The following is a 16,415-nucleotide window of genomic DNA, read 5'->3' as shown; positions in this document are numbered from 1 at the left end:
GTTCACATCAAAGGAGCTGCGATCGCGGGCTGCTGATTTTCTCACAGCCTGAGAGCTATGAGGAACACATTTCTGACAGCTGAACATTGCCCAGGGCTCTCCGTGAGACGCACGCAATTCAACCCATGCACACGCTCACACGCCACACAACTTGCGCCGCTATTTAACAGTGGAAGGGTAGGAATCAAATGCCTCCGGGTGAAATCTCAAAATCGTCCGGGATTTTATTAAAGCCTCAATAGGGCCTACATGTCCACATTTAATTTGCGTTGCGTTCCTCTGGGTCTGTCACAAAGTTGGGCTACGCCCTCCCCTACTCACGCCCCGTGCCCACTACCTCCGTCAGTTGTCCGTTGCCCATTGACTTTGAATGGGGACGGACGCGCAATGCATTGTGGATCCGTCCGTTCAGTTGGAGCGTTCGCCACTGTCAGAAAGTTGAAAAATGTTCAACTTTTTCGGCAGCGACGGTTCCGTCATCCAATCAGATCGCTTATGCAAATGTAAGCACTGTGACGCGACTCGGGCTCTGACGATACTGGAAAGCGGGAAAGCGGGTCATCTTGCCTCGCAACAAGCAGGAAGAAGCGGGAAGAACCCGGCGAACCGATTTGATTGGCTGACGGATGCATCTGCAAAGACTACTCCCCCATCCGTCAGCCACGCCTTCCCACGTCCGTTGACTGACGGTGCAGTGGGCACGAGGCGTGAACCTGTGGATACAAAGGATTTGACTGGTAGGAGTAGCGAGAAGTCAGTGTAGCGTTTTCGCGGTGAAATTTTGTAGAAGATATACAATTTCCTCATTTATTGCGCCCCCTAATGGCGAAATATTCAGATTTTTTTATCGAACGTCATTAAGGCTAGCACCGACATGTGTGTAAAATTTGGACTCGATCCGATGTCTAATTTTGGTCATAGTAGTCATTGTTGCATCATACATTAAGTACCGCTTGTCGCCACACGAGTGCAGTGTCTACCCATTAATGAGCGCCACACAAGTGCAGTGTCTACCCATTAATGAGCGCCGTCAAGTTTGATTGGCTGTCACGGCCAAACGGTTTTGAATCTGAGAAAGCAGTTTGAAACATTTGTTCGGCTTGGTCGGAAGATCATATATGCCAAGTTTCATGAAGATTGGACATAATTTGTGGCCTGTGGAAAATTTCAACTGATTTTGACAACTTTCAACATGGCGGCCAAGTTCTGATGTTGCAATGAGAAATAATTTATAAGCTATATAAGGAGGTCTGGCAGTATCATTAAACATTGAAAATAAGTTTGAAATGTACTCAAGTGAAGAGAGAGGAGTTAAAACACGTCTTCATTAATTATAGCGCCCCCTAGAGGTCAATGGTCACCAAATTCAGTAGGTGTCCCCATGATGATGTTATGGGTCTATATACCTAGGTTGGTTATGATATATATCAAGTTTGGTTATGATATGTCAAAGGGCTGCTGAGATATTGGCGTGTTTCCGGTTTGGGGGGTTCGCGGTCGAATATCATTGGCTGTCGCGGTTATTTCTGCAAGAAGTAATATATGAGCTATATGGGGAGGTCTGATAGTATCACTATACATTGAAAATAAGTTTTAAATATACTCATGTGAAGAGAAAGGAGTCAAAACACATCGACATTAATAACAGCGCCCCCTAGAGGTCAAAGGTCACCAAATTCATTCAGTGTAACCTTTATGGGGTCATGGGTCTATATACCTAGGTTGGTTATGATATGTCAAAGCGCTGCTGAGATATGGGGTTACATCCGGTTTGGCGGCTACGCCGCCAAATTTGATTGGCTTTAGCGGGCAAACGGTTTTGAATTTGAAAAATCTATTCGATGTTTTTTATCAAACATGGCCGGAAGATCATGTGTGCCAAGTTTCGAGTTGATTGGACAAGATTTGTGATAGAAATAGCATTTTGAAGGTTTTTGACATATACCAAGATGGCGGAAAATCCATCATGGCGCAAAATGACGTCATAGGGTGCGTTGAACTCGGCTTGGACCAAGGATTACAAAGATACCTGGTTTGTGAAAATTGGTCGAAAAGGTCGAAAGTTATGAACATGAATGCATGCCCAACTTTGACCTGTTGGTGGCGCTAGAGCTGTTGGGCTAGCGACCTGACATTGGCTTAATGGGCTAATGGGGCTGTCCTGAACCAGTGCCAAATTTCACAACTTTTCACCAAGCGGTTCTATGGGCTGCCATTGACTTCCACGTAGGTAAAATAATAATAGGAATTCATACAAAAACAATAGGTTGTCTCGCAACTTTGTTGCTTGACACCCAATTAAGAAAATAAAAATGTGTAAAATAGGCCACAGTTCTACTCTGTGCGGAAGAGAATTGGCACTCCGAGAATTGGCGCACTTCCTTACAAGACCGGGCGGTAACCATAGCAACGCCGGTAAACAAAAGCAAGCAACCACGAACTTGCTCGCCTTCTCTGTCTGACGTGTCTTTAGGGTCATTCCATTAGACGTGGGGCCGCTCATATATCCCCCTACATTTCCGAAAATGGACTTGCCCTGCAAGCTGTTTATTGGATAAACGCATTTCCCAATCCCAGGAGTCTTTGCTCCATTCTACGTCAATTCAAGAACAAACAAATTAAAGTAAACTGTAGTTCGTATTATTTATTTATGGCTATGAAACTTCTGTAACGCCTGAATAATGATGAATTAAATGAAGTAAAAAAAAAATAATATAAAGAAAAACATGAATGAGACATAGAGAGTAAGCAAGTGGTATAAATATTGGTTGGATGTTCACGAGATATATGTTGTTTATTTCGGGGATTTTCGCGGCGTCTTGACGGGGAATAAATTATGCTCAGGGCCGGCTTGCAGACGCTTCGAGGCCGCTCACAACTGTGGGCCGGTCCAACTGACTTCGCAGGCCGCTACACAATTGCGGGCCAGTCCACCTGACCTGACCTCGCCGGCCGACCGGGAAATCTCCCGATCGTCCCGACGGCCACTCCGCCTCTGCTCAGGTCTATTCTGCGTATTAACTGTGGCTAAACATCAACTGCACTGAAGTCATCATAACTTCATAAGTTCTCATTGTCAAATGATTATGAACACTATTATTGTTATTTGAAGCCGTGTCAGTCTTGACTGTGGGTGGTGTGGTCCTCTGTGTCTGCTAGTGTCTATAATAAAGTAATATTTTTGTCGACATTATCAAACGGAAGAACTTTTATTATGAAGAGCACAGGTCAATGAAGCACGCTAGCCAATAAGAGGACCCGCCCACCGGCGGAAACCAGATATTGAGTGGTAAATTCGTTTCGCTCAGTAAGAACCAAAAAACGAATAAACGAACTGAAATATTGATTTTCGTCTTTTTGACAAAACGTAGAAACGAATAAACGAACTGAAATCTTGATTTTCGTTTTCTTGTCAAAACGAAAAAACGGCTTGTTTTCTGGTTTCTGCTTGCGTCAATTATTCCCAGAAAACAGAGTAATATAACGTACCTTGCTCCTCCCCATTACTGGCAGCTTTCACCAGTTATCTTTTGGCAAGGAAATGTCTGTAAATATGTGGGCACGCCTTTGCAATATTTACGCAAATCTGTTGTTCTGCCTGCAACATCCAGGCAGTTTCTTTCATTCTTCCAGGCTGTGGTCATCATAGAGATCCACTTCTTATAATACATTTACATATCAATGAATTGGTTTAATCACATGGCCGAAACAAGGTTTCAAGGTTTGTGGCAAAAGTTGCCCAGTGGCGAGCTGTGGTATTCCAATACTAGAGAGAGAGACCCAGGAGACCCAGTATAAAAGGACAGTGCTCTAAACCTATTAAATCATGAACTGAACATTTCTTAAACTGGTCATTTACCGTTAATATTATAGAATTATTAAGCATTGTGTTAGATAACTCACCCAAAGATTAAAAAAGTAATTTTAGGACAAGACGGTGTAATTTAATGGACAGCTTGTGTAATGTTCCACCGACAGGAGCAAAGGGACCGTGGCCAACAGACATGGGGGAGAATGATCCAGAAGAAGAGCTGAGACTGATCCTGATTGGAAAGACGGGATCTGGGAAGAGCTCCTCAGGGAACACCATCCTGCGCCGGAGTCACTTCGGGTCCAGGTGTAGATGGAGGAGGAGGAGCATGAGGAGGAGCAGGAGGAGGAGGAGCATGAGGAGGAGCAGGAGGAGGAGGAGCATGAGGAGGAGCAGGAGGAGGAGGAGCATGAGGAGGAGCAGGAGGAGGAGGAGCATGAGGAGGAGCAGGAGGAGGAGGAGCAGGAGGAAGAGGGTGGTGGTGTTGGACATGCCAGGTTTTGGAAACACACACCTGACCCAGGAGCTGATCATCACAGAGATCAGTCGATGCATGGATCTGACGGCCCCCGGCCCCTACCCCTTACTCTTGATGGTCCAGGAGGAACGCTTCACAGAGGAGGAGATCATGGCCGTCGACATGATGGCTGCTGAATTTGGAGAAGCGGTGGTCTGTATGGGTTTAGTGAATGGGCTAGAAGCTGACAGTGCTTTGGAAGGAGCTCAGCAAACCCTGTGCCAGGTGGGCATCGTGGGGGACGGGGTTGTGGGGGTGGCATTGGTAGGGGGTGGGGTTACAGCTATAGCTGGGGGGGCTGATGCTGCAGTTAGGGGTGCTGCTCTTGCATTGTGGTGGCCTGCTATAATTGGGGGGGCTGCTGCTGCTGCAGTTAGGGGGGCTGCTGCTGCTGCAGTTAGGGGGGTTGCTGCTGCATTTAAGGGGGCTGCTGCTGCTGCAGTTAGGGGGGTTGCTGCTGCATTTAAGGGGGCTGCTGCTGCTGCAGTTGGGGGGGCTGCTCTTGCATTGTGGTGTGCTGCTATAATTGGGGGTGCTGCTGCTGCTGCAGTTAGGGGGGCTGCTGCTGCATTGTGGTGGGCTGCTATAATTTTGGGGGCTGCTGCTGCTGCAGTTGGGGGGGCTGCTCTTGCATTGTGGTGGGCTGCTATAATTGGGGGGGCTGCTGCTGCTGCAGTTTTGGGGGCTGCTGCTGCTGCAGTTTTGGGGGCTGCTCTTGCATTGTGGTGGGCTGCTATAATTGGGGAGGCTGCTGCTGCTGCAGTTAGGGGGGCTGCTGCTGCTGCAGTTTTGGGGGCTGCTGCTGCAGTTAGGGGGGCTGCTGCTGCTGCAGTTAGGGGGGCTGCTGCTGCAGTTTTGGGGGCTGCTCTTGCATTGTGGTGGGCTGCTATAATTGGGGGGGCTGCTGCTGCTGCAGTTAGGGGGGCTGCTGCTGCTGCAGTTAGGGGGGCTGCTGCTGCTGCAGTTAGGGGGCTGCTGCTCTTGCTGTCGGGGGGGCTGCTGCTGCTGCAGGTGGGGGGGCTGCTGCTGCTGCAGGTGGGGGGGCTGCTGCTGCAGGTGGGGGGGCTGCTGCTGCAGGTGGGGGGGCTGCTGCTGCAGTTGGGGGGCAGCTGCTCTTGCTGTCGGGGGGGCTGCTGCTGCTGTAGTTGGGGGGGCTGCGGCTGCAGGTGGGGGGGCTGCTGCTGCTGTTGGGGGGGCTGCTGCTGCAGTTGGGGGGCTGCTGCTCTTGCTGTCGGGGGGGCTGCTGCTGTTGCAGTTGGGGGGGCTGCTGCTGCAGTTGGGGGGCAGCTCCTGAAGGGTGTGCTGCTGCTGTCGGGGGGGCTGCTGCTGCTGTCGGGGGGGCTGCTGCTGCTGTCGGGGGGGCTGCTGCAGCAGGGTATGCTGCTGCAGCTTTGGCAGAAGGAGCTGTAGGAGTTGCAGCAGTTATTAATGCTAAAACCATAAAATTATCCGGGAATAGAAAAACGGGTGAATTTAATTTTAAAAATAGAAAGCAACAATGACTGGGTCCTACTAGTATGACCATATGACCGTCTGTATGACTGTATGGTGGTGGGGCCTTTAATATGAAACTATGAATCAGAATGACTTGAAACAGAATGGGTCACACTATTGGGTTGTGTACTATTACCCTGATGTTGAATGAGTCTCTGATAACAGGGTGTTTCCTTTTAAATGTAATCCAAAATTATGTTTAATATGTCTCATATTGGAATTTTTGGTGGGCTTTTAATTTGAAACTGAATCAGAATGTATTGTAACTTACTGGGTCACACTATGGGGTGTGTACTATTACCCTGAAGTGAAATAAGTGTGTGGAAAACAGGGAATTGTTCAAAAAGAATAAAAAACTATTGGCTTAAGATTACATTTGTCAATTATTTGGGCTTTTATTTATGAAATACACATCACAAAGTCTGTACATTTGCTTTAACAGTATTTGCATTTATTGAATGAATTAAACCAGTTCTAAGACGCTATTACTGTAATGACTAGTATTGATACATAAATTCACACATTCATACCAACAGGCCACATATGTCCTTGGCGACTAGAGAATAATTACAGTTATCATTCATGATGATGAACATCGAAGTTCATGCGGTTATAAGGACAATTAAAGGAGTTACGTTAATAGGACAACAGTGATAATTATCTAATGCAATTGGACTAAAGAAGGTGTTGCTATTAACTAAGTGATATTATTAACATTTTCACACAGGAAAGGATAATTGAATAAATAAATATATAAGGATAAGAATAGTAAAAATACATAAAATAAAACGTAATCTTGTAAAAGTAGGACTGCACCAATTAAGATGTAGGGTAAATCTCTTTGGACAAGGATGACAGGTGGATTAGCGCTACATCTGCTGGGAAGGGATCCGACATGCTAAGTTCTCAATTTACATTCAGAAGTAATACGTTTCAAATGCCACTACTACTGCTGTAACGCTTTGATCAAATGTTAACATTTGATGATATTTTCCTTCTCACTCCAACAGAAAGTTACTTTCTGATTGGCCCCATCATCCGCCCCCTCACACACACAGGGTCACGAGCTACTGGGAAAGGTGGAGCAGGTTGTGGAGGACAACGGTGGAGGGTGTTACACCAACGCCATGTACCGGGAGGCGGAGATAGCAATCAGAGAGGAGCAGGACAGGATAATGAGGGGGCGGGGCCAAGCAGAGGGCGAGGAAGAGGAAATGAAGATGTCTGATTGGAGGAGGCGTGTCCTAGAGCGGGATGGGGGGGCTGATGACGGGGACGAGGTGTTTTGGACACAGACCGAGACGGCGGAGAGAAGAGGAGGTGCTCTCAGCTTCCTCAGGGAAAGAGGAGAGCGATGGAGAGATGGGTGGAGACGTGGAAGGAGGGGCGGTGGCCGGCCGAGGCCACGTGCTCCCTCTGCCCCCGGTAGGGGGTGGCGAAGCCAGGTGCCCCTTTCTCCCAGCGTGCTGCGGAGAGTGAAGGTGGTGGTGGCGGCGGTGGTCACTGGCCTGGTGGTAGGGGCTCTGTGTGGTGCGGCTGTCCCACTAGCAGCAGCAGCAGGGGCAGCCGTGGTGGGGAACGCAGCAGGTTTGGTAAGGAGGGAGGAGGACCGGGTAAAGAGGGAGAAGGAGGATGAGGAGAAGAGGGAGGAGGATAAGGTAAAGAGGGAGAAGGATAGGGTAAGGAGGGAGGAGGAGGATAGGGTTAAGAGGGATAAGGATTTGGAAAGGAGGAAGCAGGAGGATAGGGATAAGTGGGAGAAGGAACGGGTTAGGATCGAGGAGGAGTCTAGGGCTAGGATTGAGGAGAATAAGGCTAAGAGGGAGGAGGAACCCTACCTCAAGGTGCTACTGGCTGTGATCGAGATGGTGGCGCAGGCGGTAACTAAATGGATTCTGGGGATATTCGTGTCCAAATAAGAATCATAAATCGGAATCAGAATTCCCTTTATGTCATTGCACATGGGACAACGAAATTTTAATTCAATCCAGACGGCGCGATTCATCCATTCAACATTTTAAATATATAAGTAAGGATTAAAAATAAAGAAAAATAAGAATAGCACTACTGTACAACTGTATTGTACAGTAGTGTCAGATAAATAATTCAGGTATGTTAATAGTGCAAATTGGTGCAACCATAAAACTATGCGGGAGTATATGTGCATGTATTTAACTTTAAAATGTATATCTCTGCTGTTTTTCGCATTATTGCTATGAATTCTACACCATATAGTCCCACATTCACTCCGGCAGCAAATCTGTTGGAGTGGGGGTGTTTGGTGAAGCTATGGTCACTGCACTATAACCAAATGGTCTGACCATATGGGTCATTGAAAGTGGTTCATCGCGACGAATAGTGCAAGTATAACAAGTTTCATGCATATTGCACCTCCTTAGAGGTAATGGCAGCCTGTTGAAATGCTGAACTTCCAGACCTTGTTATAGCCCCACCTATGTGTTATTCTGGGTTATCTCTTGAGTTCTACAAGCCTTCCAAATGTTATAACTTTTGCAGCCAAAAAGCCAGGAAAATAATAATAATACTAACGAAAACAACAGGCTTCCTCCAGTTTTCGTAGGACCCCTAAGCTGCTTGTCATGCCGTAACTAGAAGTGACACAAGCTGTTCTCAGTGCCTGGCTCTGTAGTACTTGACATGCAGTACTACATGAACGCCATAAAGTCAATACATTACACACCTACCACCTATACCTTTACCTGTTGTTTTAAGTATAACAGGGTCATTTGGACGTTGATATATTGAGTCTTTTTGTATATTGGGCCCCTCAGTCTGGGTGAAAAATCGGGGGCAGAACTGCAGCAGGCTCTCATGCCCTCTTGTAAGGGAAGCAGACGGCCGACTGGGGGTTAAGGGGTACGGGGGGGCCTGGAGGGGCGGCTGGACACCTTGTCTCTCCCCTGTTGCTTTACTTATCTTCATGTTCCTAGTTTTCACTTCACTTCTAATTTAATTTTAGACTTAACATCAGATGGGTTTTACAGTTCATTTAATCCTGCATAAAACTTGCTTCATATATGTTTTTATTGTCATGATTTATTCACTGGATAATAATCAATAAAGGATATATCGATATCACAGTCATATAAATGACTTGCATATTTTAAACCAATAAACAAATAATTTCCTGTACTGACTGGATATTTTTTGTCTTGACAAAAACATTTTACAATTTCATTTAGAGTTAACTGGGACTTTATTAATACTTAGAACTTTATCATTCAATTGTAACCGTTGTTCGATATTTTTTCAAAATCATAATCTTTAGAAAATTGTTCTCGTAATCAGGACCTTGAATATTTAAAGAAAATAGGCCGCAACATACAGTAGGCCTTTATTCCATTTATATTCTGCCGCCCTTGTGTGTGTGTGTGTGTGTGTGTGTGTGTGTGTGTGTGTGTGTGTGTGTGTGTGTGTGTGTGTGTGTGTGTGTGTGTGTGTGTGTGTGTGTGTGTGTGTGTGTGTGTGTGTGTGCGTGCGTGTGTGTGTCACACACACGCACACACACACACACACATTATGCATTATACTTCCGCACATTACGCTTCCGCCGTAGTCATAGGGAAACTGAAACTTACAAGTTTGGTATGTAGTTTAGTTAAACGCGACCTTGTGTCATTGCACATGGCCTACGTTGTTTTAGGGTTAGCCCTAACCCTTTTTTAACTATTCCTCCTAACTAATGAGAATCTTCCTGCAGTAGGCCATTTATTTCACTGTCAACACTTCGCGAAGAAACAGTTTTGAACTTCAACAGAAACTGCGTTTGCTTCCTGATTTATTTGGAGTCGACCTGAACAACAAATAAAATACGATAGGAAAAATAAATATTGAGAAAGAAATACCCAATATGGAGTCAGGTAAGATGGATTTATCTCGAGGAGCTCAGTACATTTTAATTGTTTTCTGACATGACGTGATTTAGAAAAAGTAGGGGGCTATTTCTATCCACCAGCAGCACGGACATTCGGTGGTACCGGAACAAATCATGACACGAATCTAAAATAGAGGCTTACGACACTGTACCGCTCACATTCTGTCTGTGAATATGTTCCATTATGTCAAACAATGCATTTTGTAAACGTGTTAATGTGTTTGTTAACTTATTATTACCATAAATGATTGTACTTATACCGTATATTTTCAACAATCAATAACTGCCCCCCAACTAGGCTATATATCTGTGCCATTTATTTCCATTTGCACCACACAGTACTCTAAACCTATTTAATCATTCAATCACATTTCTGAAGTTCCTATGAAAAGGAAAATACAGTTTACATTATTATGAAGCATTGTTTTAGATAACCAGAGATTACAATTTATTATTTGTTCTTCTGACGTAATCTCATAAACTCATTAATGAACAGCTTGTGTAATGTTCCACCCACAGGAGCAGAGGGGCCGTGGCCAACGGACATGGGGGAGAATGATCCAGAAGAAGAGCTGAGACTGATCCTGATTGGAAAGACGGGATCTGGGAAGAGCTCCTCAGGGAACACCATCCTGGGCCGACAACACTTCCTGTCCGGGTGTAGTGCAGGCACTGTTACCAAGGTCTGCCAGCTGGGGACCTCTGACTACCCTGTGGAGGAGGAGGCGGGGAGGAGGAGGAGCAGGAGGTGGAGGGTGGGGGTGTTGGACTTGCCAGGTTTTGGAGACACACACCTGACCCAGGAGCAGATCTTCGAAGAGATCAGTCGATGCATGGCTCTGACTGCCCCCGGCCCCCACGCCTTCCTCTTGGTGGTCCAGGTGGGACGCTACACAGAGGAGGAGAACCTGGCCGTCACTATGATGGCTGCTGTATTTGGAGAAGCGGCGGCCTGCAACCACACGGTGGTGCTGTTCACCAGGGGAGATGACCTGGAGGAGCCGATGGAGCAGTACCTGGCCAGCGCACCTGTGAGCCTCAAGGCTTTGATTGACAGGTGTGGAGGCAGGTACCACCTTCTCAACAACCGGGCGCCAAGCGATGTGCAGCAAGTTCACGAGCTGCTGGGAAAGGTGGAGCAGGTTGTGGAGGACAACGGTGGAGGGTGTTACACCAACGCCATGTACCGGGAGGCAGAGATAGCAATCAGAGAGGAGCAGGACAGGATAATGAGGGGGCGGGGCCAAGCAGAGGGCGAGGAAGAGGAAATTAAGATGTCTGAATGGAGGAGGCGTGTCCTAGAGCGGGATGGGGGGGCTGATGACGGGGACGAGGTGTTTTGGACACAGACCGAGACGGCGGAGAGAAGAGGAGGTGCTCTCAGCTTCCTCAGGGAAAGAGGAGAGCGATGGAGAGATGGGTGGAGACGTAGAAGGAGGGGCGGTGGCCGGCCGAGGCCACGTGCTCCCTCTGCCCCCGGTAGGGGGTGGCGAAGCCAGGTGCCCCTTTCTCCCAGCGTGCTGCGGAGAGTGAAGGTGGTGGTGGCGGCGGTGGTCACTGGCCTGGTGGTAGGGGCTCTGTGTGGTGCGGCTGTCCCACTAGCAGCAGCAGCAGGGGCAGCCGTGGTGGGGAACGCAGCAGGTTTGGGTGTAGCTCATCTGGCTGGGGCGACGGTAGGGTGGGTGGAGGCTATCGGCGCTGTTGTAGCAACAGCCTCGGGACAGACGGCCGCGGGGGCCGCTATCGGAGGGCTTGTGGGGGGCTCCGTGGCCGCTGCGGCTGGGCTAGAAGCTGCCAGTCCTGGGGAAGGAGTTCAGTTAGCCCTGGGCCAGGTGGGCCTCCTGGGGGTATCAGCTGTGGGGGTGGCTGCAGGGGTGGGGGGCGTCCTGGGAGCTGGGGCCGCCCTAGGGGCCACGGCCCTGCCTGGAGCCCATGCTGCCGCTGCAGGGGCCGTAGTTAGAGCCGGGACCAGCGGGGCGGTGTGTGCTGCTTCAGGCCCCAGCTTGGTGTCTGCCTCCTGGGGAGGAGCGGGGGCCCGCGTCCTGGCTGCAGTAGCAGAGGTGGGCCAGGCGGCGGTGGGACTGGTGCTGGCTGGTGGTCTTGTGGTAAAGGTGTTCAAAGAAAAGGTCTGTAGCGGCGAAGGGACCAGGGAAGCTAGCTACACAGAGCGCAGGACGTATGAAATCCACTGGAACAAATAAGAGAGGCTTCCCATATAGTTTTGTTAATTTTAAGAAACAAAAACAACTATAGAAGAAAACATTTCCCATAGATGTGCCTTTACAGAATGTGAGCTATCTAATAAATATGTTTCACCTTTACTTGCATCATTCTTCATATCGTGGTTGATTTAAAAGTTGTAAAAACTATTTTCTAATGATACATAATGATGAAGAGAAACTTCTCTCGAGGACACGTCGGACCGCGAAATATTTGATTTAATCTTAGAGCATGATCATGGGAAAAGTACTGGCAGCAAAGCTACCAAGGATACATTCAACGAGACAATAGATTAACAAGATTCTTATAGGGAAACGTTTTCATTGTGGGTAGGGAGTGGGAGTAACCTTAGGCCAAGTAAATTTGCAATACAATAGGTGGAAATTGGACATATCTGCATGTCTGTAAGACATGGCTGTAAACAAGTTTACACAACAAAGAAGTCAGTCGATTGGTAGTGTTGGCTATGTAAGGCTATTTAAAGATTTTAAAGATTTGCGCGAGAATCTATAGGCCTATCTCTCCACTCCAGCAAAAAGTCATTTGATATGCCAAGATGTCGAGCCGTGGTCTTATCAATCGCTCCCGTTGGATTGCACGTATAATTTCAAAAGGGCATGCCATTGTGAACACATGAAATCTGCGGTGAACGCGGGTTTAAATACCCAAAACCGGGTTATGTTTCAAACTTAACCTGCGCAAAACCTGCTCCGACCAGGTTTGATTCAGAGCATATGTTGCTATAGCAACTAACATACCGTGATCCTTTTGGAACGGAATACCTAGGGTTACAGCAAACCCTGGGTTAACTTACCCGGTTAGGCCTATTTGATAAAACCGGCTTTGTGGAACATCCCACAGGCTAAGAGACAAACATTTTTTTTGACAGTTTATAAGCCTCAAGGATGTTTTGACATTGATTTTTTGATGAAGTATGCTGAGTTTTGTTAAGTCACGCTCAGACAAGTGTCATTTGCATATTACAATAAAAAAAAAAATCCCCGCGTGACACTGTCACCTTTTTTCCTCTGAGGAGTTTGCAGGTCTGATAAAGGGACCCAGATTTGCATCTCCATCATTTGGGCCAATTATATGCAGTGGCATCCGGAAAGACTGCCTCTCGTGGATTCTGTGGTGATATTAAAGGACACACACAATACAAATCACAAGTGCGGGCATAAAGCGCTGCTGCAACAATACTGAACCAAAACTTAACAAGATTGTTGTTGAGTGAGTGAAATGGTATCTTTTGAAGATTACAGATTAACTTCGTTGTTTTGGTAGGCCTACGATGCTCTTCTCTCAATTTAATAATCTGAATGTAAAAACTTTGTGAATTATTCGATTTTTACTTCAACAGAAACTGCGTGGCCCTCTGATTTCTTCGAGCGGAGTCCACCTGAACAACAGATAAAAGACGACTGGAAAATAGATATTGAGAAAATTACGATCATTATTGAGTCAGGTAGGCCTAAGGTGAATTTCTCTTCAGACGCTCACTAACGCTTACATTTTTCAGATCATGAACATTTTAAAAATATGAAAAAACGGACACACGTTTATCAGGATTTATTGGAACCAGAATAAAATCAGAACATGAATCCAAGATGTAGCCTACATTACACACTTTCACGCATATGCTGTGTTTGGATGCTTATTTTAATTAATAGATTCGAAAAAAGATTCATGTATTTATGCACTTATAAATACCCTAAATAAAAATGCCCTCAAATATTTTCTTTCAAAAACTTCATAAACTGAACGTTTCTGAAGTTGGGAAAATACATTTATACAAATATATGGGAATGCACCGGGAAGGAGATGCTTTCAATCTCATTGTAACCTGTGTATAGTGCCAATAAAAGGCATTCATTAGTTAATTCCTTCATACCTTTTATATTTTAGAATAACTGACCATTGTGTTAGATAAGTCACCCAAAGCCGAAAAGGTATTTAGTGTTTGTGTGACGAGGCGTCGAGGAGGGAGGCGTCATATACTTTTCCTGGAACGTAGGCCTAATGTCTAATAACACGCACGCACACGCACACGCACACGCACATGCACATGCACATTTTCAACACGTAGGTTTAAAAACAAATTTAAGCATGTCCATGACATACTGTAACCGAAACTTAACAAGACTGGTATGTTGTTTGGTGAAACTAGCTCGTGTCCATAACACATAACTTACGTGGTTAAGATTCGTTCTTTAACTATTTCAAACGTTTGAGTGTGTTCATGCAACAGCCAGCCCTTCTGTTCGCTCAACTTTATCTTACTCACTGTCAACACGATAATAACTTGAACCGAAACTGCGTGTGGTTCTTGATTTCTTTGGGTGGAGTTGACCTGACCTTTTTGTTCATCAATGAATTGGGAACTTATATAGGCCTATAGGCCTAGGCTGTAGGCCTACCATACATGATTGTACTTATGAATTCGATTGTAATTGTTTTAATCAATAACTATTGCACGCCTATTTATCTCTGCCATTTATTGACCGTTTTGCACAACACTGTAGTTCAGGAAGGTTTTAGGCATAACTTGCCCAGTGGCCGGCTGTTGTATTGCAACACAAGGCCAGTAAGAGACCTAGTAGAAAGCACAGTGATCTTAACCAGTTTAATCATAAACTGAACATTTCTCAAGCTGGAAATATACCGTTAATATTATATAATTATGAAGCATTGTGTCAAATAACTCACCCGAAGATTAAAAAAATATTGTGGACAAGATGGTGCCATTTAATTGACAGCTTGTATAATGTTCCAATCTCCCCCAGGCTGATGCAGAGAGTGAGAAATGTGTTGGCGTCGATGCTCACCGGCCTGGTGGTGGGGACTTTGTGTGGGGCTGCTGCCTCCCTAGCAGCGACAGCAATACCAGCCTTGATGGGGGGCACATTAGTCTGCAGTAGAGTTACTATGGCCGCGGGTGGGTTTGCGGGGACCTGTATGGGTTTAGTGATTGGGCTAGGAGCTGAAAGTCCTTTGGAAAGAGCTCAGAAAACCCTGCGCCAGGAGGGCAGCGTGAGGGCCGGGGTTGTGGGGGTGGCATTGGTAGGGGGTGGGGTTACAGCTATAGCTGGGGCTGCTGCTGCAGGCGGGGCTGCTGCTGCAGTTGGGGGTGCTGTTGCTGCAGTTGGGGGGGCTGCTCTTGCTGTCGGGGGGGTTATTGCTGCTGCATTTGGGGGTGCTGTTGCTGCAGTTGGGGGGGCTGCTCTTGCTGTCGGGGGGGTTATTGCTGCTGCATTTGGGGGTGCTGTTGCTGCAGTTGGGGGGGCTGCTCTTGCTGTCGGGGGGGTTATTGCTGCTGCATTTGGGGGTGCTGTTGCTGCAGTTGGGGGGGCTGCTCTTGCTGTCGGGGGGGTTATTGCTGCTGCAGTTGGGGGTGCTGCTGCTGCAGTTGGGGGGGCTGCTCTTGCTGTCGGGGGGGTTATTGCTGCTGCATTTGGGGGTGCTGTTGCTGCAGTTGGGGGGGCTGCTCTTGCTGTCGGGGGGGTTATTGCTGCTGCAGTTGGGGGTGCTGTTGCTGCAGTTGGGGGGGCTGCTCTTGCTGTCGGGGGGGTTATTGCTGCTGCATTTGGGGGTGCTGTTGCTGCAGTTGGGGGGGCTGCTCTTGCTGTCGTGGGGGTTTCTGCTCCTGTTGCAGTTTGGGGGGCTGCTGTTGTTGCAGTTGGGGGGGCTGCTGCTGTTGCAGTTGGGAGGGCTGATGCTGCGGCAGTTTGGGGGCAGCTCCTGAAGGGTGTGCTGCTGCTGTCGGGGGTGCTGCTGCTGCTGCAGGGTATGCTGCTGCTGCTTTGGCAGAAGGAGGCGGAGCTGTAGGAGTTGCAGCAGTTATTAATGCTAAAACCATAAAATTATCCGGGAATAGAAAAACGGGTGAATTTAATTTTAAATACAGAAAGCAACAATGACTGGGTCCTACTGTATGACCATATGACCGTCTGTATGACTGTATGGTGGTGGGGCCTTTAATATGAAACTATGAATCAGAATGACTTGAAACGGAATGGGTCACACTATGGGGTTGTGTACTATAACCCTGAAGTGGAATTCGTCTCTGATAACAGGGCTTTTCCTTTTAAATTGAATCCAAAATCATATGTAATATGTCTCATTTGAATTTTTGGTGGACTTTTAATTTGAGACTACTCATCAGAATGTCTTGTAACTTACTGGGTCACACTATGGGGTGGTGTACTGTTATCCGATTCCTGAAGTACAATTAGTCTCTGATAACAGGGCTTTTCCTTCTAAATTGAATCCCAAATCATATGTAATATGTCTCATCTTTGAGTATTTTGAGGGGTTTTCATTTGAAAGTACACATCAGAATGTCTTGTAACTTACTGGGTCGCATGTACTATTACCCTGATGTTGAATGAGTCTCTGATAACAGGGTGTTTCCTTTTTAAATTTAATCCAAAATTATGTTTAATATGTCTCATATTGGAATTTTTGGTGGGCTTTTAATT

The 16,415-nt window shown here is 46.8% G+C and overlaps 1 protein-coding gene and 1 long non-coding RNA gene across 2 annotated transcripts in view; both read left to right on the top strand.

Annotated features, from left to right (window-relative positions):
* The window catches only part of LOC115532855 (uncharacterized), a 28,188-nt gene extending 16,146 nt beyond the window's left edge, over positions 1–12,042 (top strand). Inside the window, exons 6-7 of the mRNA XM_030342840.1 lie at positions 6,902–7,409; positions 11,359–12,042. Of these exons, the coding sequence (XP_030198700.1) occupies positions 6,902–7,409; positions 11,359–11,918 (1,068 nt within the window). The 3' untranslated portion in view covers positions 11,919–12,042. The remainder of the gene's footprint in view (positions 1–6,901; positions 7,410–11,358) is intronic.
* An 859-nt stretch (positions 12,043–12,901) lies between these two features.
* On the top strand, positions 12,902–14,978 carry LOC115536015 (uncharacterized). Its single transcript, XR_003974592.1, has 3 exons — positions 12,902–13,217; positions 13,298–13,402; positions 14,721–14,978. It is a non-coding gene; the product is annotated as an uncharacterized LOC115536015 (long non-coding RNA).
* The last annotated feature ends 1,437 nt before the right edge of the window (positions 14,979–16,415 follow it).

This window comes from Gadus morhua, chromosome 2, assembly GCF_902167405.1.
Source record: "Gadus morhua chromosome 2, gadMor3.0, whole genome shotgun sequence".
NCBI lineage: Eukaryota > Metazoa > Chordata > Actinopteri > Gadiformes > Gadidae > Gadus > Gadus morhua.
The sequence above is the reverse complement of the archived record's forward strand: the minus strand, read 5'-3'. Positions and strand labels throughout refer to the sequence as shown.